At 41.7% G+C, this 20,161-nt stretch overlaps 1 protein-coding gene across 1 annotated transcript in view; it reads left to right on the top strand.

Annotated features, from left to right (window-relative positions):
• VWA3B (von Willebrand factor A domain containing 3B) overlaps nucleotides 1-20,161 on the top strand; it is a 202,120-nt gene that overhangs the window by 167,037 nt on the left and 14,922 nt on the right. The window contains 2 exon segments of the mRNA XM_019827072.3: nucleotides 14,108-14,219; nucleotides 19,176-19,300. Of these exon segments, the coding sequence (XP_019682631.3) occupies nucleotides 14,108-14,219; nucleotides 19,176-19,300 (237 nt within the window).

Raw genomic sequence — 20,161 nt, 5'->3', positions numbered from 1 at the left:
GAAGGAGAGAGATAATCAATGGAGGGCTTGATCCTGTGACCCTGGGATCATGACCTGAGCCAAATTCAGAAGTTAGATGCTCAACCGACTGAGCCACACAGGCTCCCCTGGCTTTCCTTGATTTTAAATTCTGCATTTGCTGCTCTGGATTCTTGGATTCTCTTTTGGTTTTGTTTGTTTTTCTTTAACTTTATTTTTCCCCTACAAATCACACTTTCCCCCTCCATTGTAGAAAAGTGTCTTTGTGCAGAAAGCAAAAATTTTATCACAAAACATCTTATGCCTATTAATGTTATTCAAACAAAGTGACTTCCCCAAAGAATTATTTAGTATTCCCTTGGGAGGCACCATATGAGGCCTTCAAACATGTGGCTGTCTGTTGGCCCTCTCACTGGATGCCCCGTGGGTACCCAAGGGTCAAGAAGACAAAGTGAATAATTAACTGTCCCTGAAAACCTGCTCTTGCTACATCCATTGTTAAAGTTTCCACTGAGAAGTTTTGAAAAGTCATACAGAATGATGTCTCCAAGCCATTTGATTATTAGTGATCTTAGAATAATTTCAGTGGAATTGTGGGAACAGAAACCAGTTTGCAGTGGGTGTAGTGGGTAGAAGTGAAGAAAAGTAAGTACAGGAAGTAAAGATTTTGTTTCAAGATCTTCATAAAGAAGGAAAGGAAGAAGAGATGGTGGGAACTTGAGGCATGAGCTAGAGTGAGAGAAGACAGTGCATGTAATGGTATCAGTGGGTCCACTGCTGCCCCCTTCTTGGTCAGGGGCTAAGGCTCTCCCTTCACCACCCTGCCCCCACATAGGTGTGTAAAGTCCCCACTGTCTGTTCCAATGAGGTCCATGTGCTCAGGACAGTTTCCCACTGGTAATGAATGGGAGGAGGGGGTATCATACTTGGCATCTTCTCTTCAGAGTTCTTTGCACTCTTAGCATGGCCCTCGGCAATGGGATAGTTTGTGTAGTGTTTTCTTATAATGATATTTCTCCTCACGATGTGTGATGTATTATGAGATGTTTTTATTCCATGTCTGCCATGCTCCACTGGTTTGACTTCATAATCCACTAACAGGTCTCAATCTCCTCTTGTGACAAACATTGGTTGGGACCAAAGCTCAAGATGGCAAGGGCTTGTGAGACCCCTAGGGGGAAAATTCACCACAGATGAAAGTCATTTTCACTGACTCATATATAAATATAGTCTGATCATAAATTCCTTCAGCAAAGGCCAAAGATTTTGATGAATGATTGTAAATTGGGGAGCAAGAAAGCATCTATTTTTTTATTAAGGTCCCCTAGAGTTTATTGATAACATGTAGCAAAAGGTGACTAAAGTTTGTGAGGAATGCGCATCTAATCGGAAAGCCCACACACAGTCAGAAGGGGGTGGCCAGTGGATTTGGTCCATGCCACAGCATGCTATGGAGTCTGGATGTCTGTGACTCTCTGATCTGTAGTCACCCCACTGGTTCCTGAGTTTGGGGCAGCTTCGTGACTTTTCTTGTTGATCAAGATCAAATGTGGGAAGAAGTGGCTGTACATGTTAGTGTTAGGCTAGCCTATACCTTGCTTTTTCTACTCAAGCTTTACCTGGTAGTCTTTTGCTGGCCTCAGGATCAGACCTGAGGGGAGAACCATCATCCCACCTGCTCTGCCCACCATGGTCACATTCTGCACATAACTAAAGAATTGCTTCCCCTATTTCCATAATCTGCTAGTTCTGTGGTGTCCCTAGAGACAGGTGCTTGGCTCACTGACTACATAATGAAAAGAAATCTGAAGGCTGAAAATTTAAATTCCCCTTGAAAACTACCTCTGCTCACTCTTCTTTTATTGCCATGATTGCAGATTTCACCATCATTGGCTAATCAGAGCTATGCTATGGTAGAAATCACCACTGGGCATCTGAATTATAACTAACCTTCCATAGTTCTCCCTGGGAGCCTGGTCTAGGCAGCCCAGCCATGGTATCCTACATTTCCTTACTACCTAAGGGTTGTTCTCCAGAGCAAATCCTGCAGAACCCAGGTCCAGAAAGACCCAACAGGCTCTCCATACTCATAACATTGACCCAAGCCTTGGAAAATCTGGAGGCAGAAAATCTTGTGAAGCTGTAAGCACCTGTAAGCAACCCTAAAAGAGGTCATGGAAACATAGCTACACAGCCAGCTACCCATGTTTATTTCTCCAAGTTGTGACTAGAAAGGAATCTGGAGTCTGTGGCCTTTAGGAATGGTGCAATGAGTGCTCCACTCCATGAGAAATCATCCAAGAGAAAGAGTATATGGAGGATACAGGTGAGACTGGGTGAGGTGGAACTTGGAAAGTGAGAGAAGGAGAGAGACCATTTGGATTGGAAAACACTGTCAGGAAAACAGTGAGTTTGGCACTGTATAGGAGAAAGTTGGTTGGAAAGACTTAGATATTTCTTTGAGTTGTATAAAATGGAGTCAGAATAGGGGCACCTGGATGCCTCAGTCAGGTGCATCTGACTCTGATTTTGGCTCAGATCATGATCTCAAGGATGGTGAGATCTAGCCCTGAATCGGGCTATAAGCTGTCAGAGCGCGCGTGCTCGCTCTCTCTCTCTCTCTCTCTCTCTCTCTCTCTCTCTCTCTCTCTTTCTCTGTCTGCCCCTCTTCTACTCGTGCTCTCTCTGTCTCTCAAAATAAATAAATAAACATTTTTTAAAAATAAAATAAAGGGTCCCTGGGTGGCTCAGTCAGTTAAGCATCTGACTCTTGGTTTCCACTCAGGTCATTATCTCACATTTTGTGAGTTCTTGCCCATATCGGGCTCTGTGCTGACAGCGTGGAGCCTACTTCGGATTTTCTCTCTCTCTCTTCTCTCTGCCCCTCCCATGCTCTCTCTCTCTCTTTCTCAAAATAAATAAATTTTAAAATAAATAAAATAAAAAAGGGAGGAAGGAGGCCTCCCACCAGAACCCTTTACAACTAGTCAACCTTCCTCATTCCACTAGAAAAACGTGAGTCTGTTCTGCTGATACTCGAGTATGGTAGGAAGACTTTCTAGCGATTGTTAATTGCTTTTCAGCAGCACATAAGATTCCCTGGTGTCTGGGCGGAGTATTAACAAATCTGGGCTGTGCATCAGTGATGTTGTCATCACAGGAAAAATGACCCCTGCACATTCAAGCCAGCACCTTGGAGATAGTTAACTTCTGGGAAAGGGACCCCATATGGGCCCTTGAGGGATGATGGTAGATGTGGCCAGGTGGGGCTGAAGTCTCAGAGAGAGAGGCACTCCAATGGGACAGGTGGGGTTGCTGAAGGGAGAGTGCTGCCAGCCCCGTGATCGTCCCACAGTCAGCTGAGGTCTTAAGGAGAGAATCCTGATCGGGAATACCAGTCACTGGAAGGAATTGAAAGAAGGGAAGAAAAACTCCCACCAACTCTAAATATTATCTAAAAAGTTTCCTGTCTAGTATCCTGATGTTTTGGAGTGGGAAGGTGACTATCAGCTCTGGGGATCCCTGAGGTGACAAAAATCACAGCCAGAATGTCTCTTCATCCTAAAGCTGAATAAAACCCTCTTTGCTGGAGCTTTTAGCTGGGCAGACCTCAGCATTGTCCTGTACTAGGTTTTTTTCATAAGCACAAATCCTACCCTCAGCAGGTTTAAGTATGGTCATTGACCTCCCTGTCTGGAGTAGAACTGAGTGTGGAGGGCTTATCAATAGGGGCCAAGCAGGAAACAGAATCCCATTCAGTCAGTTCAAGTGAAGAAATGGAGGGACCGTTTGTAGAGGTGGACGTAGGTCTAGGGTGGCCAAAGGGATTCAGGGCCCCCAACAACCAGCAATAGCAGGAAGTTGTCGTTACCCCTAGACCTAAAGGGGTGGAAGGAAATGGTACTCCTGGAGCCCTGTAAGAGCTAAATCCACTAGCAGGAGTGGGAGATAGTTCTAGAGAGACAGGGCAGGGAAGGAGTATGGAACCGACACCCCAGTCTTTTCTCCTCCTGCTGCCCTCTGACCTCTGGCCTGCCATTGGCTCCCCCTGCCCAGAAGCTGGCCAGCAAGGTAAATACATAAGGTGGTGTCATCCATGGGGTCACCGTCTTGAGGTATGGAGCAGGGCAGGGCAGAATGGATTTGGGGGCAGGTAGGTGGAGTAACCACAACAGAGGTCTTGAAAAGTTTTCTTAAAGACCCAGCATTTATTTTTATACTGTAGCCATGTGTGAGATATATATTTGTATACAGCAGATAGCTGGTTGTGGTCCACACTCCAGGCAGTGACACAAAAGTAGCTCCAGTGTGTGGCATTTGTTCATGGGGTAGCAACATATGGATAACTGAATCAGTAACATCTGAGTTACAGATTAGAAGGCTGTGGTAATTTTCAGATTTAACTATTTAAAACACTTCAAATTTTTCTCTTTGATTTTTTCCTAAAGGCGTAGTGAAGAAATATTCCCTGAGAAGATGTTACAAGTTTGGTCTTCAAGCTAGGAAAATAATTTTATGCAGCATCTAATGCATATATATCAGTTCCTTTGCCACTACCAAAAAAAGAAGGGGGAGGGGGAAGAGGAGGAGGAGAAAGAGAAGAAAAAAAGAAAATTGTTTTTTTTTCCCCACAAAAGCCCTTTGAGTTGCTATTGATTAACGTTAATTGGAGATTTTACTTTCAGAGTGGTTGACTCCATGGCCCAGCATTGCACACACAGTATTGGGGAGCAGAGGACTGTTTTGAGGTTCAGGGCTTCATCCTGTGGTTGGTTTCCTGTGTTTCCTAAGGAGCCACTCACATTGCACCAGAACCACAAACTGGGAGGAGAGTAAGGCCCCACAGCTCAGCCACTCAGCAGCCATCTGCTCAGGAAGCAGCCCCCAGGAGAGGGAAGTTCTGGGGATGTGTGTTTCACATGCTGTGTTTTCTAAAGTTACACCATTCCCTGAGGAAGAATGGAATACCACCTCCAGAAAAGCACTCTCCGCCCCCTCCTTTGGATTTTAAAGCAAGGCTAGGTGTCCAAGACTCCTCACAGGAGATAATGATTCTCTCTTCATGTCCACCTGGCCACAGCATTCCCCTTAAGCCTTGAATTCAGGTGTGATATCCTTAGTGTCCCTGTGGGCCCCAGTGCTGACCTGTTGTGCTCCTGAGAGGTCTTGCAAGAGGACTTTGCCCAGGGCTGAGGCAAGCCTTTCCCCTTAGAGCTTTACTCTTTGGCAAGATAAGTTTGCCTCCTGTTAAAATGCAAATGCCATGGGGTGCCTGGGTGGCTCAGTCAGTTAAGCATCCGACTTCAGCTCAGGTCGTGATCTCGTGGTCCATGAGTTCGAGCCCCAAGTCCATGAGTTCGAGCCCCAAGTCGGGCTCTGTGCTGACAGCTCAGAGCCTAGAGCCTGTTTCAGATTCTGTGTCTCCCTTTCTCTGACCCTCCCCCATTCATGCTCTGTCTCTCTCTGTCTCAAAAATAAATAAAGGTTAAAAAAAATTTTTTAATGAAAAAAAAAATGCAAATGCCTTGGGAAGGGAAGCATACAAAGACTTCTGACTCATTTACTTGGGTGGTCACTTGGTGACGGAGAGGGGCTGGGCAGGAGTGGGCCCACTCCTGATTTACATTTTCCTATAAGGTCTTTTCGTTCTTTTTGCATAACCCATTTTTAAAAGAGAGGCAGACCCTAGATATTCTCAGGGTGGAGGAAACCCCTCTAAATCTAAATGAGGAGAGAGATAGTGAAGGTCAGCAGATGCTCCAGGCTGGCCCCATCCTTCTCACCAAGGTTTTAAAGAGAGTTGAATGATTTAGAGACCAGTTTGCAAATGTTCTGGTCTTATATTTGGGTATCCTGGTGAGAGGAAAGGTCAAAACATACATGATACTACAAGTATTGTCTTGATTATAGCAGTCACAGACTTTAGTTGGTTTTTAAGACAAAACATGGACAGAGAAGCATGTTGGAGCTGCTGGGTGGCAGCAGTTCAATGATTGAGGGCAGAAAAAAATATTTAGTGGTCGTTTCATAACAAGATTTGGAGCCAAAGATTAGTTCTAGTTAAGTTGTAGAAATGCATCCTATATGTAGTGTGGAAGCACATTGCTAAATGGGAAATTTTAAAGCATCAAACATTTACTAACTTCACTGTCCCCACCAATGAAAACCTGAGCATGTGACCTTGAAATTAAGTCATAAATGAAAGGAGGGTGGCACCATTTTGGATCCTGCTCTACATCACCTGGTAATCAAATCTGGTAAGAAAATGAATTGGATTCTCTGAATTTTGGATACAAGGCAAAATCAAATTACCCAGTGGACAGCATCCTTACTGCCAGGATCATTGCCTGTCTGACTTCCCCACTGAGATTGACACGCAGCTATTCTCATGCACCTAAGCCTAGAGCTACGTTGCCTTATCTATTTAGCGCTACCATTTTTGTTCCTGTTCTCCACCCCCTCTGACTTTCATCCTCCATAGATTTCTTTTTAAAACTCAGACATGTTTGTATTTTGTGTGTGGATAGCTGAAGGCATGCCAGAAAAAGAACAGCACTGGGCATGTTCTTTGGTATAGGCTGTACAGTGTTTCTAAAGTCTTTGACAAGATTCAAAAATTGTGGCACATGGCCTTTCTGGAAAGGTGCCGTCAACATTGTGGCTGAAGGAATGCTGTGTGTAGCTGTCCTTACTGCTACCCTTCCATCCCAGCAAACCAATGCTCTATTTCTGTGGAATGAACCATTGTCCTAAAGCTGGCCCTGTAGATTTGTTTCCTGTGGCTACTCTACTTAATCTGTGATGTGGCTGAATTGATTGTGCAGTGGTGTGGGTGAATCATTGAGTGTAGAGTGAATAGTTCTTCCATAAAGCTCCATGTTGTGGAAACAACCAGAAATGAATTGTTGCCAATAGTAGGAACAGTTGGAAACAAAAGAAGAGTAAACATGGTGCGTGTACAAAGTTCTTTGGTACTGGAATGGTCCTTTCAGGTGAACCCACATGTGTATGAGTGATTTGAAGGTAGGCAATACTTTTCAGTCACTTAGAAAGGCATTTTCTTAGGTGGCGTTTTCTGTTCGTAAAAAAATGAACATCATAGTGCTCTGTGTTGCTACTGTTCAGTGTTGCTCGTGCAGGGAAGGTCTTCACAGAGTGAACGGTGGTTCTATATCAGATGAATTGGGAAGTGAGTGACAGCTATAGAGAAAAAAGATCTCTCTGATGATTTCAGGCCATTGACTTTGCGGATTTGTACCTGTGAAAATATAGAAAGCATTTTCATAGGTTAGCTTCTGGCTAGGATGTTGAGAGAATCGATATTTGGAATCTAGAGATGAAGGGGGCTAGTTAAATAAATGCGATTATACTCATTTAGAATTTTTTAAAGGAACTTTAAATGTATTTAGGCATAGATTCTAGTAAGTGGCTTATCTGTTATATTGTTGAAATCTGAAGGGGGGAATTGCCTTTCTGGGATCAATGTGGACATCTTTTTGGAAATCAAGGTAATATCCATCTGGAGGTGAAAAGGCTATCTGGTGACCTCCATAGTTGCCTGGTCTGTGATGTGGACACTGGCAGCATGAAGGAAGGTGGCTTTGGAAGTTGAACTTTATATGGGGGTGAGGTTTTTAAGCAACAGGTGATTTTACTTGGTATGTTCAAGATTCCCGAGATTCTAAGTTCTATTCGGGGTGAGAATACTTTACATGGAGTCTTCCGTCGAGGAACTGATTGTAGGAAACTGTGGTGTTTGTGTCTCTTTGGAGTGTTATGATGGAACACTGAGTTACTCATGTTCACGGCTCTGGTTGTGGCGTTTCCCTTATATTGTGAAAACTGCAAACAAAGATATCATGCTAGTATCCTGTCTTTGTATACACACAGCCCGACAGTTTCTCTAGTAGTATAGAAAAATACCTAGGTTCTTCTGGGAAGAAATATGGAATTAGAAGATGTTAGAGATCATTTAGTTTGTACCATCTCTTTGCTTATGCAGAAATTGAAGCCGAGAAAGGTTAAAAGATTGCCCAAAGTCACACAGCCAGCTGGGCAGCAATTGGTCATATTTCTCCTGTCTCCTGGTCCAGTCTCCACCCTTTGAGGCCATTTCAGATTGTAGTAGGTCATTCTGAAGGACAGCTTAGGTTTCTCCTCTGGGTGAAAGCCCAGGAACAAACAGGTAACATTCACCTCTTTGACATAATAACTGCATCTGTAAAAATAGAAATTCCATGAGAATGAAGGGACTCCAGCAAAATCTGGTGAAAATGGAGCATCATAAACAGAAGGGTAGTATTCAGCTTATATTTCTGTCCATGGCTGCATAGGCCACAAGCAACACAGGTGTGAAGGCTTGTTACGTATCCCACAATTCTGGGGCACCTAGGTGGCTCAGTCAGTTAAGTGTCCTTCTTTGGCTCAGGTCAGGATCTTATGTTTGTGGGTTTGAGCCCTGCATCAGGCTCTGTACTGATAGCTCAGAGCCTGGAGCCTGCTTCAGATTCTGTCTCCCTCTCTCTCTCTGCCCCATCCCCGCTTGTGCTCTCGCTCTCTCTCTCTCTCTCTCTCTCTCTCAAAAATAAATAAATATTTAAATTAAATAAACATTAATTAGTTAATTAATTTAATAAACACTTAAATTAATAAACATTTAAAAGTTACATATACATATATTTATATTTATATATCCATCCCACAGTTCTTTCAAGAGACCTTAAGCCTTTATTTAGTTCATTATTTCTTCTCTTCTGAGGCCCCTGCCCTACATTTTCATCTCCCCAGAAACAAGCCATACTCCCACTTCTTTTGATGAACCCAAAAAGCATCTCCAAACAGATCCAAATGATAGACGGCTGCAGCAGAACCCAGTTACATAGGGCACCAGGGAAATGAGCCCAAATTATACTGAATATGAATTGCAACCCAAGACAAATTATGTTCACTAGGTGTATTTCAATTGTTACAGTCAATGTTTCATAAATTAGAGTCTTCCTTAACAGAAGACCTGTATATGAATGTTGACTACTTTATGTATAATATAGCTATAGCATTGTAAAAAAGCGACACCAAAACGCATGTGGAAGCACCTTATATTGGCTTTGTATCATGAAGGAAAGGGGCATTTTGATGGCCTGCAAAGAGAAGCTGGAGAGTGATGTCACGGGCGCTCTGATTAGGATGGAGGACCCAAGAATTACTAAGTTAATGGTCAGGAAATTTAAAAATGAAAAAAAAAATCTAAGGAAAAAAGTCCCCAGTTTCCACAATGTGGTGATTTGAAGAAAAAGACCTGTTTGGTCTATGTTTTGATTTAAGAGTAGATTCGGAAGGTTCTGTGCTCATTCACTCATTCACCCCCACTGCATGCAAAATACCGTGAATAGTTACATAGAGCAAACCAAAAGTAAACAGCTATCTATTTTTACCTTTAAAAAAAACCCCACAGGTTTATGGAAATATGATTTTCACACTGTAAAGTATACCTATTGCAATTAAGTGATTTTTAGTAAAACTGACAGCTGTCAACTACCACCACCAAAATCCAGTTTCAGAACACATCCATCACCCCAGAAAGATACCTCATGCCCATTTGCACTCAGTCTCTGTTTGCACCCCCAGCCCCAGGTAACCACGCATCAATTTCTGTCTCTATATATTTGCCTTTTCTGTACTTTTTATATATAAGTGGCTCAATAATATTTCATTGTATGGATATGTGACATTTTGTTTATCCATTTCCCCTGTTAATCAACATTTGCATTATTTACACTTTTTCGTTATTGTGCATAATGCTGATACAAATACATAAAAGTCTTGGTGTGATAAAAGTTTTCATTTCTCGGCTAGATATCTAATAGTGGTATATCTGGAGCATATAGTAAATTTATGTTTAATTTTTAAACAAGTTGCAAAAATGTTCCCCAAAGTGTTAAAAATCAATTGACCACGAATGTAATGATTTGTTTCTGGACTCTCAATACTGTTCCCTTGGCCATAGGACTATCTTCATGTCAGTACTGCACTTTCTTGATTACGCTTTCTGATAATAAGTTTGGAAATCAAGAAGTGTACGTCCTACAGGTTTGTTCTTTTTTCCAAATCATTTTGGCACTTTTAGTTTCAGTATCTCAATTTCTGCAAGAAAACCCAGAAAACAAAAAACTTACTGAGATTTTGATGTGAGTTATATTGGATCTAGAGATCAGTTTCGGAAAAATAGCTGTCTTAACTATATCAAGTTTAACAATCCATAAACATGATATGTCACTCCAATTGTTAGATCTTTCATTTCTCTCAGCTATCTTTTCTAGTTTTCATTGTATAGTTCTTTCACTTATTTTGATGTTTATTCCTAAATATCTGTTCTTTTTGATACTGTTATAAATGAAACTCTTTTTTTTAAATTTTTTTAATGTTTATTTATTTTTGGAGAGAGACAGTGTGAGCAGGGGAGGGGCAGAGAGAGAGGGAGACACAGAATCTAAAGCAGACTCCAGGCTCTGAGCTGGCAGCACAAGAGCCTGTCACAAGGGCTCAAATTCATGAACTGCAAGATCATGACCTGAGCTGAATTTGGACCTTTGACCAACTGAAGCACTCAGGTGCCCCTTGGTTTTCTTCTCTTTTCTCTTCTTTTCTTCTCTTCTCTTCTCTTCTCTTCTCTTCTCTTCTCTTTTCTTTTCTTTTCTTTTCTTTTCTTGAGAGAGACAGGGCACAAGTTGGGGAGGGACAGAGAGAGAGGGAGACACAGAATCAGAAGCAGGCTCCAGGCTCTGAGCTGTCAGCATAACAGCGCAATGCAGGGCTCCAACTCACAGATCACATGATCATGACCTGCGCAGAAGTCACACACTTCGCCAACTGAGCCACCCAAGGGCCCCTTGGAATTCTTTTCTTAGCTTTATTTTAAGATATTCAGAGCTGGTACATGGAAATACAGTTGGTTTGTTTTTGTAGATCTATCTTGTATCATGACATCCTGCCGAGCTTGTTAATTAATTCTGGTAGTAGCTGGGTGAATTCCTTAGAGTTTGCCATGTAGAAGATCATAGCATTCATGAATAAAGACAGTTTTATTTATTCCTTTCCAACCTGGATGCCTTTATTCTTTCCTTGCCCTGATTGTACTCACCAGAAGCTCAAGTACAATGTGTAGGAGGGGCAGAGTGCCTTGCCTTGTTTCTGATCTTAAGGGTTTTCATCATTAAGGATAATGTTTGCTGTAGGCTTTTCATAGATGATTTTCACTTAGTTGAGAAAGTTCCCTTCTGTTCCTAGTTTGTTGGGAGTCTTCATCATGAAAGGTGTTGGGTTTTGTCAACTACTCTTTCTCCATACATTTAACAATATGGCTTTATCCTTTGTTCTATTAATATGGTGTATCACATTAATTGATTTGTGGATGTTAAAACAGGCTTACATTCCTAGGATGCTTGGTAATCATGTACAGTCCTTTTTGTATGTTGCTGGATTTATTTGCGAATAGTTTCTTACAGATTTTTTACATCTATATTCAAGAGGAGTATGTAGGTTCATAGTTTCCTTTTCTATGGTAGCTTTGGTTTGGGATTGGGGTAATACTTGGCCTTCCCTCTTGTAATATAAATGATCTTCCCGGTAATTTCTGATTTCCTGGGGTTCCTCTTTCCAGTCCTCCAGCCAGAACCTAAGGTTTTATGTTCTCAGCTCAGCTGCATGCCTCCACTTACTTGCATCTGGAGCTAAACAGGGGCCAGGGAAAGAGAAAGAGAGAGAGAACACTGGGAGTTCACTCACCCTCTTGGAACCTAGCACCACTAACCAGACAAGAAGATTCCCCTCCTTCAGAGATTTAGCTCCTTTGGACTCACACTGCCAACACTGATGCCCCTACCACAGGACTGCTTGTGGACTGGGGTCTGAGAAGAAGAGAAGGGGATTTCTATAATTTTTGTGAGTGTTAGGAGTTCCTTTTCCCATTAAGCCAGAACTACAGGGCTTCTCCTAGAGCCCTCTGTCTGCACCCTGGTGCCACTGTTGTGTTTTGGGCGGCCTTGTGATCAGGCCATGAAATACCAGAGGAAGAAAATGGTAAACTTCTCACCAGTCTGTTAGTACTTTGAATTTAAGTCTTCTTTCCCAAGCCATTTGTTATTTGCCTTCCAGAATGATAAAATAGATCTTACCTAGAAACTCAAATGCTGCATGTCTGTTTTTTAAAACTTGTTTTCTAATAATTCATTTTAAATTTATTTTACAGGAGCACTGGTTCTAAAATTTATTGGAAGTAAAGCATAATGACTGTTCTGGTTGATGTAATGAGGGCTTTGGGGTTTGGGGGAGTGGAGGATACAGTGGGGACTGGGTCTTTCTACTAGTGATCAGTCAACAAGCATATAGAAAACAGGATTTTAAAGTTAGACTCTACAAATCAAAATGATGCTACCAGTTTCTTCGTGTAGTGGACACAGCATGACATTCCCTTCAAGTCTTGAGTCATACGGTACCATTTGAACATTACAAAGCGGTCCTTTCCTTTACTTTTTCTGAAATTGCCTGTGGTAAAATTTTCCCAGAGAGATTATAATTGAGCTGGGCTTTGAATGAGTTATCTGAACAGGAAGGATATTGCTCATTTTTTAAAAATATTTTTTCTCAAAAAATTAATAAATAAAAATAAAAGTCTTTTTCTTCTGTATTCTTCAGATTAGATCATTTCTGTTGATTCATCTTCAAGTTTCTTTTTTCTGTCATATCAATTCTGCTATTGAGCCCTTCCAAATATTGTGGTTTTTTGCTCCTAAAATTTTTAGTTTTTTAAAAATAGTTTCTATTTCTCTGCTGAAAACAACTACCTTCCCATTCATTTCAAGAATTCAACCTCATGGACCATGGTTATAACTGCAGATTTAAAGTCTTTATCTGATTACTCTAACACCTGGGTCATCTCAGGATTGTGATCTATTGATCACCTTTTAACTTGAAAATCAGTCATATTTGCTTTTTAAAAACCTTTTTTATGCTTTTATCTTAGTTTTGAGAGAGAGAGAGAGAGAGAGAGAGAGAGAAAGCGAGCGAGCAAGTGGGGGAGGGGCAGGAAGAGAGGGAGACACAGAATCTGAAGCAGGCTCCAAGCTCTGAGCTGTTGGCACAGAGCCTGACGTGGGCTCGAACTCACAGACCATGAGATCATGACCTGAGCCGAAGTCAGCTTCTTAACCGACTGAGACACCCAGGTGCCCCTGCTTGCTTTTTAAAAGTATGTTGCAGAGGCGCCTGGGTCTTTTAGTCAGTTGAGCATCCAGCTTCAGCTCAGATCATGATCTCATGGTTTGTGGGTTTTAGCCCCACATCAGGCTCTGTGCCAACAGCTCAGAGCCTGGAGCCTGCTTCAGATTCTGTCTCTCTGTCTCTGTCTCTCTGTCTCTCTCTCTGCCCCTTCCCCACTTGTGCTCTCTGTCTCTCAAAAATGAATAAATGTTAAAATAAGTATAAATAAATAAATAAATAAATAAATAAATAAATAAATAAATAAATAAATAAATGTATGTTGTATTCTGGATTGTATCTGTATATACTGAATATTATGTTTTAAGACCGTGGATCCTGTTTAAATTCTCTGGAAAAGGTTGACTTTTTTTATGTGTTAACATTTTGATTAGTCTTAGGCTGCAAATTCTGTCTCACTTCTTATAGACACTGGTTCCCATATATCAGTTCAATTTTATTTTATTATTTTAAAAATTTTTTAATGTTTATTTATTTTTGAGAGAGAGAGAGACAGAGTGTGAGCAAGGGAGGTGCAGAGAGAGGGAGACACAGAATCCTAAGCAGGCTCCAGGCTCCCGGCTGTCAGCACAGATCCCGGCATGGGGCTCAAACTCACAAGCCATGAGATCATAACCTGAGCTGAAGTCAGACACTTAACTAAGCCACCGAGGCACCCCATCAGTTCAATTTTAAAAGCTTATTCCCAATAACATAGAACAGGAAGTACTCCAGAATGATTATACAAAATATATGTATATTCTCTAATTTTTGATAGTGCAATTCTCAGTAGAGAATCCCAGACTACCCTGTATCTGTGATTTTCACTGTCTGTGTTGACTTTTTAAATCAATTATTAATGTTTTATATTTTTTAGCAACAGAAATCTCCAGGAAATCCAACAAATAAAATCAAATCAAAAAAATTGGATCCTCTCAAAGGCCAGAAAGTTATTGCAAGATGTGATGAAAATGGCTTTTATTTTCCAGGTAGATAATCTATTATGTAAGATTTTTTTGTTAACTAATATGATATCAGGGACCTGAGGTTCTTAAACTGTGCTTTCCCTAGAATACTACATTTCATAAGCTGTACTAAGATATTCTATTTCTAAAATGAAATGATGATGGGTTTCTACTTATATTTGTAGGGGGGGAAATAGCCAGAAAATATATTTCATCTTTCATTTGTTTAGTAAAAAATTTTACTATACATCTATTGTGTTCTATGTATGTAATATTCCTAAAGTGTTGGTCTCGCATAGTGAGCAAGCAGACGAAAATTCTTGTCTTCATGGAGTTTACATTCTACTGAGAGACACAGACAAGCAAGCAAATAAATGCAATGTGTAGTGTGTCAGATATAGTGCTGTAGAGAAAAATCAAGCTACAAAGGGAATTGAGAGTGTCAAGGTAAAGGCTGCAATTTCAAATATGGTGGTCAATGAAGAGCTTCTGGGGAAAGTGATGTATGAGTAACACTTAAAGGAGAGGCAAGTCATTAAATTATCTCGGGGGAGGGAGTTCTGAGCAGAAGGAATAGCACTGCAAAGTCCTGAGGCTGGAGTGCATATTGGTGGAAGAGGCCAGTGTGGCTGAACCTGAGAGCTTTTCCCAAGAATTTCCTGGGACATGTGATCCTGAAGGAATCAGCCAGGTGACGTTCAAGTGAGAGCTTTGTAGACAGTGAAAATAATATGTATCTAGAGGTGGAGAAAAACATTTTATATCTGGTGAAATAAAGCAGAGTATGGCTGGAACCCAGAATGCAAAGAAAGATAGGAAATAATAAAGGTCTTCAGAGAGGTAAGTATGAGGCCATTCATAAAAGGTTATGTTAAGAAGTTTGGATTTGGGGCGCCTGGGTGGCGCAGTCGGTTAAGCGTCCGACTTCAGCCAGGTCACGATCTCGCGGTCCGTGAGTTCGAGCCCCGCGTCAGGCTCTGGGCTGATGGCTCGGAGCCTGGAGCCTGTTTCCGATTCTGTGTCTCCCTCTCTCTCTGCCCCTCCCCTGTTCATGCTCTGTCTCTGTCTGTCCCAAAAAAAAAAAAAAAAAAAAAAAAAAGTTGAAAAAAAAAGTTGAAAAAAAAAGAAAAAAAAAAGAAGTTTGGATTTTACTGGAGAGCCACATTTAAAGCAAGGAAAAACATAGTCACGCTTGAAGTTCACAAAAGCTCTCTCCCATTGTTGTGTAAAGAGTGGATATGGAATGGGTTGGTTTGGGCCATGTGGTAGATAGTGGTACCTACATGAGATGCTGGTAAGGACTGGAAGACAATGATGTGCCTGGAACATGATGAATTGTAGGTATACTACTTATGTGTTGATGTCTCAAAAATATCTGTCTCCAGACAGATTTCCTTCTTGAGACTCTAGGCCCCTATCTCCAAATGCTTCCAATGCTGAAGTTGTCAGAAAAGCAATTAGAGATAAGGGCCTAGAGTCTCAAGAGGAAATCTGTCTGGAGATAGAGATTTTTGAGACATCAACACATAAGTGTCATTGATATCATGTAAGGGCCTATAAGGGAAAAGAGAGCTTAGGGAAAGAGCCCTAGGAAGATCCATGGGGCAAGAAGATGATACCACAGAAACGTAGCCAGTCTTGCATAGGCATTATCTGTCAATCACCAGTGAAAAGAATCATCCTTTATTAATGAAATTTAATTAAATCTTTTTAATGGGAAGAATACTTTAGCAGGAGTTTTAGTTTTTGGTAGGCATGTGTGGAGAACTGACAGCTAGGATATTTTATTTGAAATTTGCTGAATGTGCTTTGGAGTTGACTGGATGAGAGTAATTAAATACAGATCTGAGCATTTGAGATGAGCATATAAGCCAAGGCGTGAAACTCTTGTTTGCAAGAGCAGGGTCTGAAAACCTTCTGTTTCCTTGGGACCCAGATTTGCGAGGTGAGGATTATGCAGAGCTACCCTTACTTGGTTTTCTGAATTGGAGCCCTGGAGAGGGGTCAGAGACTAATTTGGCAGTTGAATGGAAATGCAGGAAAGGACTAAATTCCAAATGGCTGCATTAGGGCTTGGTATCAATTTGCTGGCCAGGGTTCTGGAGAAAAGTAGAATGGCTCAAACTTTCACTTGGCACCATCCCTGTGTGACAAGAAATGCCAGAGACCTACTGCTGCCAAGGTGGGGAAGTAGAGGAAACAGGTATAACCAGGGCCACATGCAATACCTGAGATCAGCAATGATTGTTGCCTTGTTTTGTTTTGTTTTGTTTTGTTTTGTTTTGTTTTGTTTTGTTTTGTTTTGTTTTAAATGTGCAATTAGAGGCAGAGAGCACAGACCCCCTAACAGTTGCATGGGATCTGGCTATTCCAGAATTTTTCATTTGCAGCTGTGTTTAAACTCAAGTAAGACAGTTTGGAGGAAATACATTACTCGTATAATCAGTCATTTCTATTAGTGGCTTGTTAGTAAACACTGACTCAGACAATTAAATGCTAATGCATGTGTTACTGGATGTACTTAGCTTTTGTTCCCTCTCCCCTCAATGAATCTTTAATCAGGAATTTCAACCCTACCATCATAGACTTAATCCCTACCATCATAGACTTAAAAAAATAATTTCAGACTTAAAGAAAAGTTGCAAGAATAGAGAACTTTTGTATACTCTTTACCCAGATTTGCCAATTTTTAATTTTGTCATGTTTATTTTACCACATTTATTATTTTATTTTATTCCCTTTCTTTCTCTCTACTTATCTCAACACATACACATTATTCTTCTGAACTATTTGAGATTAGGCAACATCGTTGTGCCCCATTACCCCTTAATGCATCAGTCTGTATTTCTCAAGAACAAGGGTACTCTTTGAACATAATCATAATAAAGTTACAAGATTCAGGAAATTTAACATTATTATAGTACTTTTTATCTGTATATTTCAATTTTGTTAACTGTCCCAATTCTGGCTTTATATTTTTTGTCTCTAGAATAGGCCCAGTACAGAATCATGTATTCCATTTAATTAACGTGTCTCCTTAGTCTTCTTTAATCTGGAATTATTTTCCAGTCTTTCCTATCATTTTTCATGATACTGATGTTGAATAAGGTCAATTACTTTATAGAATGTTCCGCAGATAGCTTAGACTCAGAATGTGTATTTCTGGACAGATTGCTAGGGCATCCCATCCAGAGGCACATGATGTCCGTCTGCCCTCATTAATGACACTAATTGAGATCACCTGGTCACCGTGCATTACTATTTCTCCCTTGGAAAAAAGGCCAGTAGAGGTTGGTGGAGCACAAGCATGATATTCATCAATGACTCCTTTTCTGAGAACTTCTATTCAAAGCCTGCTAAACATTTCTAATGGAAAATATCTGGCTTTAAAATGTACCTCAGTAGTAGGTGGCTTTGGAGTGACTGGATCAGAATATCTGTTGCTTCAGACCAGGAGCTGGAGCAGAGCTGGCCGGGAGGAAAGCTGGCCTGGTTGTAGCTGCCGTCCTTGGCAATCAGGGCAGGGATTTCTGTGTGGCTGACTCTCTCCCAGGGTCAGTGTGGATTATCTAGTTAAGGAATGACTGCATTGTTCAGAATGGAAGTGACAAGCTGATAGCCTGGCTCATCAGCATGATGAAAGGCAAGGAGGAAGACACATTTCAATACCTTATTTTAAGTCCCTATTTGCAGGAACTGGGTCATCCTTCCTGTCCTTCAAGAAGCATTTACTTCAGGAAATTCACGATGATGAAAAGTCTTGAATTGCAAAAATTTTCTGCACTGTGCCAGAGAAACAAGTTATAATGGAAGAAAAAAGCAGGTGGCAGAGGTGGGAGGGGGGACCTGAATACCTTCTCGGGTATAATGATTTAGGGTCAGAAAATTCCAAGTTTTTATTTATTTGAAGTCTGCCTTTCTCCTCTAGTAGCCATGTGACTGGAATCACTGAAATTCTCTGAGCCTCAGTTTATCGTTATCTTTCTGAATGAGATTTGAAACAATTAGAATCCCTATAAGGTTGTTATGTAGATTAAATATGGTCATGTACAGGGGTTCCTGGGTGGCTCAGTTGATTAAGCGTCTGACTTCAGCTCATGATCTCATGGTTCATGAGTTTGAGCCCCACATCGGGCTCTGTGCTGATGGCTCAGAGCCTGGAGCCTACTTCGGATTCTGTGTCTCCCTCTCTCTCTGCTCCCCCCCACTCTCTCTCTCCCTCCCCCTCTCTGTCAAAAATAAATAAACATTTAAAAATTTTTTTACATATGGTGATGTACAGTATTTTCTGAATTGGGAAGTGTCAAGTGCATGTAAGGAGTTTTTGTGTCATCCCATGTGAAAGCTTCTCTTAGGAGATAGAAACAACTCCTGTCTTCTCCTGGGCATCAAGGGAGCTGCTTGCAATTTTAAAACTTTAACAGCCATTTAGAAACCTTAGCAGAAATTCATAAGGGCAAGAATTAGCACAGGGGACAAGAAAGAAACCTGAGGCTGAAGGAAGGAGAGAATATGATGAATAGGTGTGCAAGATGACTTTCAGGGGAGTGGGGCAGGTAGAGGGGCTGCTTTTGGTGAAGCAAAGCTAAGGCCTTTTTTCAGGAGATGGAATTTAAGCTGGGCTGTGAATATGAGAAAGTTCTTACAGCCAAAGGTAAAAAGATCCAGTCTCCAGCCAGAGCAATTCCTGTTTGGAGTAAAGATTGAGAACTACTCCTGTGTCTTTCACCCCATGAACTGACCTACCTACTTGGAGTATTTCTGCAGTCTCCTGACCACTGAGAATGGGCCACATTTTTGCTGAGGGCCTCAACAGGGGCACGTTCCCTTTTCTCCAGCCTAAGTACAGGAGAGCCCTCTGGCTGAGGTGGGGGTGCGGGTGCGGCTTGTATCCAAGGAAGATGACTGGGATTGCCAAGATGGGGCGAGCCTAAGGAAATAGGCATGATTTGTCTTTGTATTTTAATCTATTCCTTTCAGGGGTTGTGAAGAAGTGTGTGAGCCCCACCCATGCACTGGTGGGCTTCAGGTATGGAGACACCAAGGTTGTGCCCACCTCATTCATCACGCCTGTCGGGGGTGCCATGCCCTGCCCGCTGCTCCAGGTACCTGCTTACAGCGATCTTCTCCGGGGGCACTTTCCACCATCCCCACAGTTGTGGATAATGGGATGGTGAGGCCACTGCTGGGCCTTTGCTAAACATCTGGTTGGGCTCCTCTTGGGAGCTTGTGTTTGAGCAGGAAAAGCAGTGGCCCCTGTTCCTCTGGCCTCTTGCCTGGTGACTTTCTTGCTCCACTTTCATCTGCTAACCCTCTATTGGGTAGTCTCATGACTGCACAGACTGGCTTGCATTAGCACCTGTGGCCCTTGTCACTTTACAGAAGATGGTTGTGGAAGGGAGTTGCTATAACTGCTAACTCCCTTAAAACTTTATTTTATTATTTTTTTAGTTTATTTATTTTGAGAGAGAAAGTGCACGTGCAAGTGGTGAAGGGGCAGAGAGAGATGGAGAGAATCCCAAGCAGGCTCTGCCTCAGCGCAGAGCCCAATGCGGGGCTCGAACTCATGAACTGCAAGATCACAACCTGAGCCAAAATCAAGAGTCAGACGCTTAACTGACTGAGCCACCCAGGTGCCCCAACAACTGCCCTTGAAACTTTTAACTGCAAAAGATTATATTAAAACAGATTTAATAACAAGGGCAGAAGTAGCACTTTCCTTGACATTGTAGTCAGTTAATGCCAGACCTTGATACCATAATGCAGTTACACCTGAACATGCATTCCACAGGTGAGCTGGGCTGATGTGCTCTCCTCTGCATGTGAATTCATAAAAGCTGTGCAGCCTTTGTCCCATCCTCCTGCCACTACCTGCATCTCAGTGCCCAGGCCAAAGAGTAGACCGACAGCCTCCCAGACTTCCGCCACTGCCATTCCTTGGACGGGGAGCTGGGAGGAAAAGCGCC

Source organism: Felis catus, chromosome A3, assembly GCF_018350175.1.
Source record: "Felis catus isolate Fca126 chromosome A3, F.catus_Fca126_mat1.0, whole genome shotgun sequence".
NCBI lineage: Eukaryota > Metazoa > Chordata > Mammalia > Carnivora > Felidae > Felis > Felis catus.
This window is presented reverse-complemented; position numbering and strand designations above follow the sequence as displayed.